Consider the following 14840-nt stretch of genomic DNA (forward strand, 5'->3'; position numbering starts at 1 on the left):
TTGACACTACTAGTTCCTGATAAAATTTATCTTCTGAAATATTTTGTTTGGAGATACTAGCTTGTTACTGACATCTGAGATTGCACTATATAATGTGAAGATTGCAATAGTTTTGGGGTTTACTGTGTTTTTTTTATACGCGGTAGGAATTTGACACCTCATCTTTCTTCATTTAATCTTACACACTACATCAATCCAATTCAATAGCTCTTGATCCTCACCTAATCTCCTGCTTGCCTTCAGCTACTGCGTCCTTCTGCCTCTTGCCTCCTCCCTCTAGGGCAAGGAGCTGGTCTTTGAAGTGTTTCTTCTGTGTACTACCTGTCAGGCAAGCATCATTGGTTTTTAAACATGGTTAATGTGTCTGCAGCTCATTATACACTGTAATTAAAAATATTTTTAGTAAAACTCAATCTTGCCAGCACACCAAATTCACTCTGGCTTTTTTGGTTTTTTTAAGGAAAACCCTTGAGTGTAGCAGTTAAAAATTACTGCTAGAGGTTTATTTGTTTGAATGTATTCCTGCCCACCTGTCAGCCACACAGAGAGTGCACATACATATTTACACTTATTTGAGCCAATAAGGGAATTCAGCCTTTTAGAACTTCATGTTTTACATAATGAACAGTTTGACCTGATATATGGTTACGTACGTGTTGTGTTTTGTTTGGTGTTTTTTTTTTCCCTAGCCCTGCCTGAGGTAGATGAGGATAGAAGGTAGAAAGCTTAATCTGGAGGATGCTGTGGGCTGGTTAAGGGATTATGTAAAGTCCTTTAGAATGAGCTGCTTTAGAGTTCGGCCCAAACCAGACATTTTAAGTCATGTTACTTGAAAACGTTCTGTGTGGGTGTACAAAGACCTGACCAGCCAGCAACGAGTTGTCCTGAGTGTACTTGCCCCTAAAAGAGAAGGGAGTGAAGTCTTGCACTGCCGACCACTTCTCCAGGCCCCTGGGGCCGTTCTCCTGACAAAGCAATAAGAACCCTTTGATCTTTCTCTAAGATCTGTCACGTTTACATCTGCGTAGTTGCCTCATGTAACACTACTGCTGTTAACGAATGTTCAGAGCCAGCATCAATGAGGGCATTAATGGAAGTTATTCCTTTAACTGTCTTTGGTCATTTAATAATTGAAAGTGTCCATTCAAATTGCTGTTGGCCTTCATAAAGCCCAGAAGCAATGTAGCTGCTTGCAGTTAACTCACAAGCTATTACATAGTTAATTAACATGACAGGTAATTTACTTTTTAAATGTTTATGTTGCAAGGTAGGAAGAATTTGATCTTTCAAAACACTCCTAGCAGAGGTTTGTAAAACTAATAAAGGTAGTAATTGCTCTATTACTTGGATAAACACATTGATAAAGGAAACTTTTGATTTACGGTGTCTGTGTACTCAAGGAAAACCATCTTCAGATGCTAAAATTAGGTTTACTGTATCTATTTTGTAATTTACTTTATAAATAAAGATTGATGCTTTAGTTTGGTGTTGTCTGAATCATTTTGTAATCTCTTTAACAAAGATCTATATTCTACCATCACAATATTTAACAGGTACTTCCTGCAGGACTAGAAAGCAGTATAAAAAAAGTGATTGCAGGGCGTAAGAAGGGACTTGGATGGAAACTGAATTCCTGGCTTTTGGAGAAGAATCTGTATGCCAGAATGAGCTACTATCCTGTTGCCTTATGGCACAGCACAGAGGCCTCCATAGCAGGAGCCAGGTGTGTTCATATCTTGGGGTTTTTATGCTTTCAGGAATAAGCCCCTTCAAAAAGTTCTATTATCCTTTTGAAAATGCTGAAGTAGTTGATTAGTGCTTTAACGGTTCTATCTCTTGTTACTTGCTCAGCATGAGGTAGTAGAATTAAACCACACAAATTATGTCGTTCCTTTGATTTTTTTTTTTTTTTTTGGTCTAAACTGAAAATAGTTTACTCGAAGACTTCCTATTGCCCTCAAAATTCAAGCTGAAAAGAACATTCAGTGGTTTGGCTTTTCTTTGAACTGTCCTGCCAACACATCCCCCTGCTGAAATCAGTGACGTGGCAGTTTTACAGCTGAAAGAAGGAAATTTGAAGATGTGTTGAACTAGGATTTCAGAGAATAATTTTAGTGCAAGATACTATATAGGAAAAAAGCTGTTGTGAGAGGAGCAGGAGCACGGTAAGAGGAGGAAATGGAGGCTAGGCCTCTGTGTGACCATGAGTATCAGAAGCAGTCAGTGGGCGTTAAAGTTTGAATACAAAGATGAGGTAATTCTTCCCTTTTCAGTAATATGAAGTACCATGGCTGGCAAAAGGCAACTGGACAAACTGCTCAAGAAAATTTGATAGAGGCTTAATAACTAAGGGAGACTGTGCATCCTTTTCAGAGTGAATGGGCCACAGGCCATCCAACGCTGCCATATTCCAGTGCGGTGTCTGCTGACCTGGCCTCTGTGCCTGTCCCAGCCCCAGGGCTGTGCAGACACCTCTGCTCTGCTCACAGCCCTTCTGTTCCCTCCTGTGGTAGCCAAGGGGAGAGCTGTTGCCCTTCACAAGGTGTTTCCCTAACTGCACTTTCCTTTGGCTTGTTAGCATTGTTTCTTTACCTTGCTGCTGCATTCTAGAGTCTTAGTTGGAACGGCAATAAATCACTCTTGCTATTTCTTTGTTCATACTTCCTTTTGTGGTGACTCAATTGCTATATGCTCTTTAGCTCCTTAACCTGGGAAAGGCTGGCTCCTTCACTGAGGACAGCAATCCTCAGCTGCCCTCCACAGCACCTTCCCTGCCAAGATGACCTAGGCCAGCCATGGTAGCCCTGTCTAGCACAAGAACAGCTCCCGTGTGCAGCGTCTGTCACCCCCCAGGAACTGTACCAAATTCTCAACTCTAGTTCTAGGGAACAAGATCATCCCTTTATTCAAAAAAAACCCTGAATGACTCAAATTAATAATTTGTGTCCTGGAAAGCTTTACTGTAGTATTCAATACAAAGTATTTACCCTAGGATAATTTGGTGTTTTTGCAGGGAATAAACAAGACAAATCTGCTACTCACTCTCAGCCCTGTTAGTGTCTTACTCTATGAAGACCTGAAAAAAAAATTCCTTCTTGCACCCTGTGTAATTTATTTTAATAAAAGTTCACACATCAGTTAGCTAGCTACCTAACACATTTTCATTTCTCACTAGCACGTTAAATTTCACACAGGAAAAAAAAAAAACTTTAAATGATGGTAGCTAACATGCTTCATTTTCAGTGAGTGAGGGAAAACTACTGCCAAAACTTGGGTACTGACAGCAACCCTGCAAGTAGCCATGGTCTTGTATGACAGAAGTCAAGCAACATTAAAAGGCAGTTGTTTCCAAGTTTCAGTAGCAGAAACAATCATCGGCACCGACAATGCAGAGGTTTTATTTAATTAACAGCTTTTTACAATTTATGTTCAATAAAACTAGAAGTTCTTTGAGTAGTTTTAGAAAAAGGTAAACCATCAGTTTGAAAAGGCAATAATACAGAGTGAGTTAACAAACAGCCAGAGATCTAATGATTAAAAAGACAAGTGTTAAAAATCACATGCTTTCCCCAAAGACACATACACATCCCTGATTGTAGTAATTTCTCAGGATTCCTTTATCCTTCAATAATCACAGAATTTCAAATTCAGCAGTAGGCCAGACTATCTTCCTACTCCTAAGATGTCAAGGAAAAAGTTAATGAGTTGCAAAAAGGGTTTATATGAAGATAGCCTCTTTCATTTACATTGGTGTTATTTTCATATCTGCTTAGTCTAAAGTATCTGGAATCTTGCTAGTCACTTTCATTTTATTTTGAGTCTGCTTTGATGCATCAATGTTTCCATTTCAGAAAGCTTTCCATGGTACTTGTTTTAAAAGTATATTTTAATATTTAGTTATTAATATACACATATATATGTATAAAAAGCTTAAATGTTTGTCTAAGGAAAATGCAGATTTCATCTTAACGGAATTACTATTCTGGCCCCTTTAGCACAATGAACCATCTGTGTTTATAATCCATATGGAATCTTTTTCTGAAGTGTCAACATGCAAAATAGCTAAAAGTCTTCCTATGGAGAAAAATGAAATGCTTTGTCATTGTACAGAATTCATGAGAAGAAAGCCATCTGTATTTATGCATTTGCACTGCAAGATAATTATTTTACTCGGGAATCCTTGAAATTAAAAAAACAAATGCCCATGTCTTGCAGCACTTATTTGACTAAAACTAATCCCAAGAAGTTTTTTGAAAAATAGTCACATTCCCAAACACTACCAGTCCATTCACACTAATATGAACTCTCAAGTTAAAGTGCTAAAGTTTGTTTTAAATGGGTGCCACTATTATTTTTTCCCCAAAAGACAACATAATTGCCATTTATATATATTAAATCTTTTTGTCTTCAATAGAAAAGGTCTCATAAACCTGACCAAGAATGCAATTTGCACAAAAAAATCACTCTACCCTATTACTGCCATATGCCTTTGCAGCAGACATACCTCATACTTGGAAAGCAAAACAATCAAACAGATGCTAATATGCATTTAAAAAGATGTGGAGAAGATGTTTTGTATTAACCAACTGCACTGCTGTCACAAGTCTTCTCACGTGGAGGGCTCAGTGGCTACGGGTAGGTAAAAAGGCTGCTCAGTTGACAAGAAAAGCACAGTGTTGACAGGCCAACGGCACACCTTACATGTAGACCAGAAAGTTCTGGAAAGCAGGAAAGCTGATAATGTTGCACTGAATAGTAATGCAATAATTGCTACTGCTGTCTACTCCATTGCAAAACCATTGGTGTATCAGAAGAAACACATATCAAGTTTTTATCTCTTGCAGATGCTGTTGCACCTGCAAAAGAACACACAGAAATATGAATAACTGATACTTGTAACAACACATACCCGGGTGGTGGTGGGGTGCTGGTGGGGGTGTCAAAATAAGCCTTTTACCTGAAAGACTACTTACTGTCTTTATGTCTGGCCTTCTGTTTTTCTTCTCATTCAGACACTGATCAGCAATTGAATACATTTTATGAACTGAAGGTACATCCCAGTCACTCATCTTTTCATCAACATAATCCTCAATAGTTGCATCCTCATCCTCAATTTCATCTTTGATACCCAACTACAAGAGAGTTTGACATTGTAAAGCATCTGAACATTTTGAAAACTTGCTCAGGAAGGACAGGGAGCTGCTGGAGAGAGTCCAGCGTAGGGCTACAAAGATGATTAGGGGAGTGGAGCAGCTCCCTTATGAGGAAAGGCTGAGGGAGCTGGGTCTCTTTAGCCTGGAGAAAAGGAGACTGAGGGGTGACCTCATCAATGTTTACAAATATGTAAGGGGTGAGTGTCAGGAAGATGGAATTAAGCTTTTTACAGTGTTGACCTGTGATAGGACAAGGGGTAATGGGTGCAAATTGGAGCATAGGAGGTTCAAGGTGAATATCAGGAAAAATTTTTTCACTGTGAGGGTGACGGAGCACTGGAACAGGCTGCCCAGAGAGGTTGTGGAGTCTCCTTCACTGGAGTCCTTCAAAACCCGCCTGGACGCCTTCCTGTGTGATGTACTCTAGGTGACCCTGCTCTGGCAGGGGGGTTGGACTAGATGATCTTTCGAGGTCCCTTCCAAACCCTATGATTCTATGATAACAGGAATATGCTGATGAAGCATACTGGTATTATAATAAGAAGCAGTGACAACATGAAGAGAATTGTAGCATCAAATGGGAAGATGACCTTGAGGACTGAACAATCTTCTAACAGCCAAAAGATAAAAGTTTCAGCCTTATCTTTAAGACAAAAACCAACACAAGCTGTTTTCATAACTACATATTTTGATGACTAATTTGATTGTCTTAGAACTTGTTAAATGACTATAATTTCATATAAAGTGATCCTGGGGCAGGGTGGAGGAGAGGAGAAAGCAGAAAGAACCTACCAGCAATTGTGGGTCCCGGTTTTCATCCACTGGAGGAAGACCCGTTATTATTTCTAGTAAGACCTAGGAGAAAAAAAAAAAAAAATCAGAACAGAAAATGCAGCATAGAATAATCCTTAGCATATACAACACCTACAAAAAGCAGCACGACCCCCAGTTTTTCAATCAAATGCTCACAGGCTTGATATTTGCCCAAAGATAACTCTCTATATAATTGATTGTTGCTGCTGTTGTTCCTACCTTTATTTTCCTTAACTGTTATTAGCAGTGTGGCTGATGAGTTTCAATGCAAGTTCTTCTCACCCCACATTGTGCTGCTTCAAAGCAAGATGGAAGACTTTCCAAAGCATTCCAAAACTGTCTGGTCTACCTCCCCGTGAAACTGAATGTCATAAGGAAGTGGTCAATAACAATTAGGCTCTTGGATCTATTCTGAATAGATTCATCACTCTCCCAAATATCAAGCTCGTGCCTTTTTTGTACTCAGCTTTAAGGCAACTATCACCTGGAGAGCATACTTTTGGTGCTTAAAAACAATAAAACATACTTAATTTTTGGAATATTTTCTTAAAAAAAAAATATTTCAGCCTGAGTTACATTTTTGTGCAATAATACACAAGAAGAAACAATGTTCCACATTACTTTAAACTACATTTAGCTATGTTGGAATGTAAATTTAACTAATACAGACTGTTATTTTGCTCTTGTCTTTCACATACAAATTTACATTTAAACATAATTACTGTAATCATTAGCAAATTCAATGTTTTAATCAACATATTCAAATAACTGTAAAGCAATCAAAGTTTAGAGACACTGTCATGAGGACACATCTATTGGGAAAAGGAAAAACGATAGATCAAAGTGGATTATTTCCTTTTAGATATTCTTGATTTTCTATCCTTTTAGCATTTTAAAAAAAAAGTATATACTGCTTCCCACATTCTACTTACTACTCCAAAACTGAAGATATCAGATTTAGGTGTTATCTCTCCTCGCAGAGCTTCAGGTGCCATATAGGCTGCTGTTCCAACAATTCTTTCAGTCATGATTGTTTGTGTGAATGTTACAGATGCTCTTGCAAGTCCAAAGTCAGAAATTTTGGGCATATACGTATCAGTTAATAAGATATTTGCACTGGAGGAAAGGGGAGTGGAAAAAAAAGAGAAAAGAGAATTTTCCAAACCAGTACAGTAATTAGGTTTTATAACATACTAAAAACTCTTTAATAACCAAATGCAAACTGCTAGCTTGACCGACTTGCAATCTAAAATACGTATTAGCAATTCGTACAACAACAACAACAACAAAAAAAAAAAAAAAAAAAAGAGAAATTGCTCAATTTTAAAGTTAATTGCTTTAAGTAAATCAAGGACTGGCTGCCAGGATCCATCCATGCTTTATCTTGTACTTGCATGCACAAAAAAAAACCCCACAAACAACAAACCAAAAAAAACCCAACAACAACAAAAACCCACCAACATCCTCCCTTTGCCTAAATCCTACAAATATAAAAACTTCTCACAGGAGACTGATTGTGTTACAGCCATGTTTTGGATCTGTGTACTCTTTCTTTAAGAAGGATAATACAGAACACTTGGCTCTGATGAACTGGTACTGAATAACATTACAGTTCTTAACTGTCTAAATCTCTACTAACAAAAGCAGGTTTTTATACCTATTATCTAATACTATGTCAACCATTACAAATTCACGTGCCAAATGAATACTAATACTCTTATTTTTCTCTTGGAAGAGAAACAGAAAACTTATTAATGCTGGAATAATATATGTGCTGTGCTCCCACTTGATCTCCAGCTTTTACTTCCCTTAAAAAAAAAAAATAAAGAATGAGGATCATCTAAAAGGCCTTAATGCTTTCATAAAATACTCAGTGGGATGAATTACAGAATAAGTCATCTACTATTTTAAACCTGCAGCACTTTAAACCATTTTAAAATAACTTAACATTTTTGTAATCCTAATTTTCTGACCCCCTTAACAGAACTGTAAGAAAACCACGCAGCCAGATACAACATGTAACACTTACTAGAAACTTGTGTTTCTAACTTCCCCTTCTTGTTCAGCAAACCTTCTCAACAAAACCAGCAGCTCTAAGTTACGACACACCTTTCGGTCTTAGAACTGCTGTAAATAGTATTAAGTATAAGAGCACTGCAAAAGGCCAAGCACTAGGAAAGGTGTCAACCATCAACTGGTTAAAGCTCAACTTCTAGAAGAGGAAAGAACGGGATCACAACTTCATAAATCTAACTTATCAACTTCAGTCAAGCTCAAGGAGCAGTCACTTTTTTGATATACCACAAAGAACACAACAGAAGCAAGTTTTACTGCAACTGTCAAGCTTCAAGAGATAAACAAATGTTTTCCTGGGCATAGCCAAGCCAAAAATGGTGGACACCCATTCAGTCTTGTTGCCTCTAGCCCACAGAGAAGCTGTTCCAGTGCCTGTGTGGTAATAAATAGTCTCTGCAAATCACAGCAAAATGGAGACTGAAGTAAACCTTCTTAGATGCCTCTTCATCTAGGTTTTCCCTGGGAGTGGCAGCACTATTAATAACTCCTATCAAATTTATTGTACTATTCACACTGCAAGTGCAAGAGGTTGCAAAATGGAACCCAAATGAAAGAAAAACAAACAAACAAAATACCAAAACCCAATCCTGTAATATGATCAACTCACAGCAGTTAGAAGGGTAGAGTAGGAGAAGGTAAAAAATGTGTCCCTTCCAGTCATTACGCTTGTCCAGAGGCTTAAGCAGGGGAGAAAGAAGAAAAACTGTCAAAGCAACAAGCGCATTCTGTGGGGCAGCTGAAGCAAAAGTTTGTTCCTCACAAGCTGGGAAATCACAAAACCAAAGTGGCCTACGTTTATCAGGGCTGCCAGAAGCCAAAAAGCTAGTGAAACATTCATTCATGACACCAAATCAGGCAGCTGCTCCTTCTTAACCCACTGAAGGAATAGGGCATCTGAGGCTTTCCTCTAAAGTTTTGGACTGCTTTGGTATTAAAAAAACACAAACCAAACCAAACAAAAAAACCAAAACAAACAAAAACAGAAAGGGGGAAAAAAAAAAAAAAAACACAAAAAAACCCACCAAACTCTAGAAGAAACCCCTCCACCTTTTCTGAGCACTTTTTCTTACATCCCTAGAAAAAAATTCTAGTGTAACAATCAAGTGAACATACATTATCCTTGAAGAACCCTGAACTTCATAAACCTGACAGAAGTAATTTTACTGTCTTAATAACAAACAGCAGTGAATCAAAGGAGACACTCTGAAGAAATGGTCTAGGAAAAAGAGGTGGGTTTTCATCTGAAAAATCCCCCAATTAAAACATCCTTATGTTCTCTGCAGTTTTTTCCTTAGCAGCAGCTGTGACAGGACTGAACTTCTGGGTGTCCTGACGGCACTCAAGTAACTATTTGATTGTAACAGATTACAATAACCTCATAATTATCTTTAGAAGTCTGCACTGGCCGTGTCCTTGTGGCACAGGCGAGATTATGGAGATGGATGCCACTTGCAGAAAAAATTGTGCCCTTGACTGAAACAATGCAGTTTGTTCTCTCTGAAATGACTTTAACAAGGGGAAGAAAGAGGGGAAAAAAAAAAAAAAAAAAGGGAAAAAAAAAGGGAAAAAATTAAAAAAAAAAAAAAGGAAAACACAGCCCACAACAGTCAGTAGCTTTTACCTTTTAATATCTCTGTGAATATGATTATTTTCATGCAGAAAGTTGATCCCATTTGCTGTACCTTGAACAATTTTACATCTTGTACTCCAAGGAATTGGTGGAGTGTTATCCTTAAATAAGAAGGGAGTAAGGCAAGTCAAGAAGTGAAAATCATTTATCTATGCTCACATAAAACAAAACATAAAACTCCCACAATCCATAGATTTCTGGCTATGTTGTGTGGTTTTCAAGTAAATCATTAAGATGACTAAAAGAGTACATTTCTTAACTGACTTGGGCAAAAATACACACATCTGTCACATTCAGTTTTTTCCTCTGTATTTTATCTGAGATTAATTCACCCGTTGCAAAAAGTGTTCTCGATAACATTGCAGTCGGACCCTACAAGGCAGCTGCACTGCAAAGAACTGCCTGTACCTACTGCACCTCCCACTTGGTACCAGCACTGATAGCAGGGCCTTCCAGCCCAAAGCAAGCACACCAAAGCAATCAACGGTTTTTACTGACAGCGAGAAGTCAATCTTCCAGTGGCTTCGGATTTACCACTTGGCAAGACTTTAGCGCCATTCGTGTTACGAACTCGACCTCAGAGTTGAGGACACCTACATTTTGAAACCATTTCATAATCTTGCTAGCAGGCAAGTGGAGAGGATTAGAGCATCTCGTCATTCTACCATCTCCCTCACCTCTCCTCAAAGCCCATACAAGAAGATAACAAGCAAAAATCCATGCCTCAAACACATTCAGTGAAGTCTCAAAATGAAGTTCCCAGCAGGATCTCCCATTCAATAGGCACACTCCTCACCTGTTTGACTTAGCAGAAGAAATTTTAATTTATAGATTCTGATTTAGACTTATTACGATTTAGGTCATAAGTGTCTCTTCCTTGTAAAGGCCTCAGTTATTTCTACTTTGCCTTTCCAGACTTTTAAGCTCACTTGATGATAACGACCAGTGCTACGTGGATGAACACTTTCATGTACATCCTTGTCAAGCTCTTCTACAGATAAACTTGCACTGCCTTAAGTAAAACTTAGTCTCTCTTCTGCACTGACTCAGTTTAAAAAAAAACAAAACAAAACATTAAAAATTTTAAGTGTACAAATGTGTGCAAGCAAATCAACAAAACCAACCTGAGAGAGTGATGCTACCAAACATATCCAGTTCTTTCCCAACCACTGCTACACACACTCATTCTAAAACCACTTCTTTCCTGTTAGAACAGGAGTATTTGTGCAGCCTTTAAAAGGAAACATCTCAATGATTTTTTTCATCTAGTATTTTTTTTCAGGCTGATTAGTTCCTTGACCCAGCTCTTTCTCCAACTACTAAAATACTTGACCCAGTACAGGTTAGAAAAAAAACCACAGCAACAATTTGTAGCTCTGGGGATATGTGGTGTTGCACCAGCACCAGATTGAAATGTTCACGAGATTACAACTTCAGAAGCTGCATTTGCTTAGAATAGAGCAGATTTTTTAATTCCTACAAACTAACATGGACACTCGGGTTAAGTGTGGCTTAATCTTGGTATCAACTCTAACACACAACTGTTTCTTCTTCATACACAGAGTTGCCTCACTAAAATCAAAGCAACTCATTATTTACGAAACACCAAGGCTAGAAGACACGTCATTTGATTAAATGAGAAGAAAGCACTGCATTTACACAAAACACTAACTAAAAAAGAGAGGCCTTGCCTATTTGTTTAGGCACCTCAGAAAGATATGCGGACTGCAAACAACGTGTTACAATCACTGTCACAAGGACAACGAACAAAGGGCAGTTTCACAATGCAGCATCCAGCAGAGACCAGGCCAATGTCAGAACCAAGAACAATACTACAGCACCCCCTGCGCTGCTCCACGCAGGCACAGCAAGGCCGAGGCTCCTGTGCCACTTCAGGTGCTGGTACATGACACTATCGTCAGCCTGCTTTGACTTTCACATGTCTAAAACATTTGTATGAAACTTAACTGGAAGAGTACTCGTTATCAGTACCTGTCTTCTAAAACATGGAAGTAGTAAAAGATCATTTGGCCATTACAGCTCAGTACTGTTCACAGATATTTCACAGATATCTATACTTCAGCAAAGTAAGACAATTGGAAGCTGGAAAAGATTTTACTTACCAGACAAGCAAGTCTGTCAAGCAATGAACCGTTGGGCATGTACTCATACACCAGACATGGCTGTGCACCATCACTTGAGAAACCAAGTAATTCCACTAGATTCTCATGCTGACACCTAGAGCAAAAGAATTCTACTTGAATATGCTCTGAAAGACTCTCGGTCTTTGGGGAAAATACAAGGCAGAGGAAACTTAATCCCAAATTACTTGTTCCAGCCCCATTTGCACATAGCCGGGTTTTGCAGTGGTGCTTTCAAATCAACAAAACAGTCATGTTGTATATGAATCATTCTCACTTTACATTATTTGTGATTTGTACTCACTTTGCCATAATTTTTATTTCTTGATCAAACTGCTGTTTCAAGTCCTGAACGCTAACATCAACAATCTACAAAAGGAAGGATTTGACATTAATATTGCTGGCCATATTAAAGTGCATAGTTGTTTGTTAAAAAAAAAAACAAATAACAGAACTGTAAGCCTTCCTTTAAATTAGTCACATGTGACTACTTAACTGTTTACAATATTTTTTACTCAACTCAAAAATAAAGTATCAGAACACGACTTTCAATTCCTTGGAACACAGTATTATTGGACAAATAGATCCACTTTCAGCACAGCGTATCATTCCACACTTTCCACAGACAAACAAGTCTATACTACAGCGGACACAGTCTTTGAAAATAAAAATGCCCAAGCCGACTCACGGCAACAAGCTTCTTGACTGCCACGTTCCTGCCCGCGATGCAGCCTCTGAACACGACGCCGAAGCCGCCTTCTCCCAGCTTATTGCCTCCAGCCGACTCCGGCCGCGCGTCAAAGTTGTTTGTGACGCTCTCCAAGTCATGGAACCAAAACTTGTGGAAACCTGAAAGACAAATTTGTCATTTAGCACGGCACTGTGTTTTCACTTGAGAAACAGGTGTATTGAATAGCTTTTTCTGCTTCAGTTCTGTTAAATCAAATATTTGCTATGACACAAATCCTGACATAGTGGAGGCTTACTTCCAGCTTTGTGATGAAGCTACCAGGAAAACAAACAAACAAATAAATATATATAATTAGCTATACATAATTTTCTTCACAACTAGCACTGTAGCAGCCTTCTGACTGTATTTCATTTTTTCATACTTGTAATACGGGTAATAGAAATCAATGGTGCAAGAGATCACACAGAGCCACGCTGCCTCAAGATGTAAAAATTCATCTAGATCACAGGTTGTTTCTGGTAGCAACCTAAAATGTCGGTTTCACATGGAGAGAAGAACAGAACTGCAAAAAAGACTACTTAATTCTGTCAAACTGAATGCCTACCTGTGTTACTAGACTCTGAGCTGCTGTTTTCTTGACTTAAGGAAGGAGGACCTGAATGTTGCTTCTCAGTGCTTTGAGCTAAAACAGGCTTTACAGACTCCACCTCTTTTTTCCCTATAGGCAGTTGTTTCTCATGTATAGGCAAAGTTTCCTGTGAAGAAAGAGGTATTGTAACTTCTTGTGCCATCCTTACAGCTTCTGAAAAGGGAATTTAGAAAGCGTTAACTACATTAGGAATTGGAAAAACAAGTAACATTAATGTCAGTATTTACTAAGATCAGGAGACACGTAAGCATTGTGAAAAGCATCTCTTCTGCCACCATGTGTACACTGCAGGACTCTCTTTCTAAATTCGAAACTCTTACTTAAAACTGTTACTACAAATGATGGAAAATACATCCACTTTTTGTTATTTCGACCTAATCTCTTCTGAGTCTCAAGTTACTGTGAAGTTCTTCGGTGTCTTACAAAACTGAGAACATGGTACAAAATGCACAGGGGTAACAGTTACCTGGAAGCAAAAGGCCTGCTGGTGCTAGGAACTGATTCCTGATCAACAGATCCACAAGGTCACCGACTGTACAGTTTGTTGTTCCCCAGTCATAAAGTAACTCACACGTGGGGCTCTTTCCCATTTGTACGAATGCCTCAAATCTCCTTAAAAGATAAATGAAGACCAACATTAAAAAATAGAAGTGACCTCCAGAACCATGAAGAAGGGGAAGAAAAAGAAGAAAATTCTGAAGGTACTGAAATGTATTGCACAATTATTTGCAAGTCTTCTGAAAATGCAGCTAGAAACCCTAAAGAAATTCAAACTCAGAGGGAAAATATACAAAATATGATAAAAAACTGAGGGAAAAATATGCATACTTGGCTTCAACATTTTATCCAGGACTCATAATATATTGGCACATGGAACTAACAGAGAAGTGAATGTCGGCAAGAGAGACAGAGTAAGTCAGAGTCAGATCAAATGTAAAAAAAATTCAGTGTTCTCCACCTGTTTGGCATTCACACTTCGAGCATTTTGACATGGGCATTAAGCAGAAATCGAGGTCTATTATTCTGACTGTTTTATTTTTAATACAGAAAGACAAACAAAGATTTAACGCTAACACCACTAGAAAGACTGGAAACCCAAGATGATACATAGGGTATTTAAAATCTCATGACCTCTGAAATAGCTGAAGGATTCAACAAGCCCTTCAAGCAACAGGGTGTTGATAAAATACTGCTGACATTATTTATAAATGAAACTTGTTAGATTTGGGCCTTGGGCTCCCCACATTTGCAGGACATTTTAAAATAAATTAGGAGTCACAGACCAGCTGTGTCTTGTACAAAGGTGGTCTTTGGGGTACAGAAGTTAGGCAGCCAACACTGTATCGGTGAAAATATCAACGTGTGCGGATCTAATTAACTTGAATTTCCTCAGGCAATTTTCCTTGGCCATTCTATTAGCTTGTCTTAAAACTGACCTACAGAACAAGTAGGAGGGATTACCTTGACTCCCCTAAGGAACCGGTGCCGTAAGACTAGTTTTTAGGTACCCGTCAGCACACGAACAGCACCAACTTAGAGCAGCGGGAGAGACAAGAGGATTTACATCAAACGGATAAGAAACAAGATCACGTCACGTGACTCCCGTATAGGACCTGATGTGCATTTGGTTGTATCTTCTTTCACCGGAGGGATCGGCGATATCAACTGCCAGCCTCTTCCACCCGTC

At 38.6% G+C, this 14840-nt stretch overlaps 1 protein-coding gene across 1 annotated transcript; it reads right to left on the reverse strand.

The window, feature by feature from the left end:
- Nucleotides 1-4823: 4823 nt before the first annotated feature.
- On the reverse strand, nucleotides 4824-14834 carry IRAK4 (interleukin-1 receptor-associated kinase 4; the record flags this gene model as incomplete). Its single annotated transcript, XM_008947304.1, has 11 exons — nucleotides 4824-4856; nucleotides 4974-5132; nucleotides 5946-6008; nucleotides 6899-7082; nucleotides 9664-9773; nucleotides 11796-11910; nucleotides 12118-12182; nucleotides 12502-12662; nucleotides 13109-13306; nucleotides 13620-13765; nucleotides 14767-14834. Coding segments are annotated over 11 exons (1302 nt in total), but the record flags the coding sequence as incomplete, so codon positions are not given.
- Nucleotides 14835-14840: the final 6 nt, after the last annotated feature.

This window comes from Merops nubicus, unplaced genomic scaffold, assembly GCF_000691845.1.
Source record: "Merops nubicus isolate BGI_N331 unplaced genomic scaffold, ASM69184v1 scaffold18959, whole genome shotgun sequence".
NCBI lineage: Eukaryota > Metazoa > Chordata > Aves > Coraciiformes > Meropidae > Merops > Merops nubicus.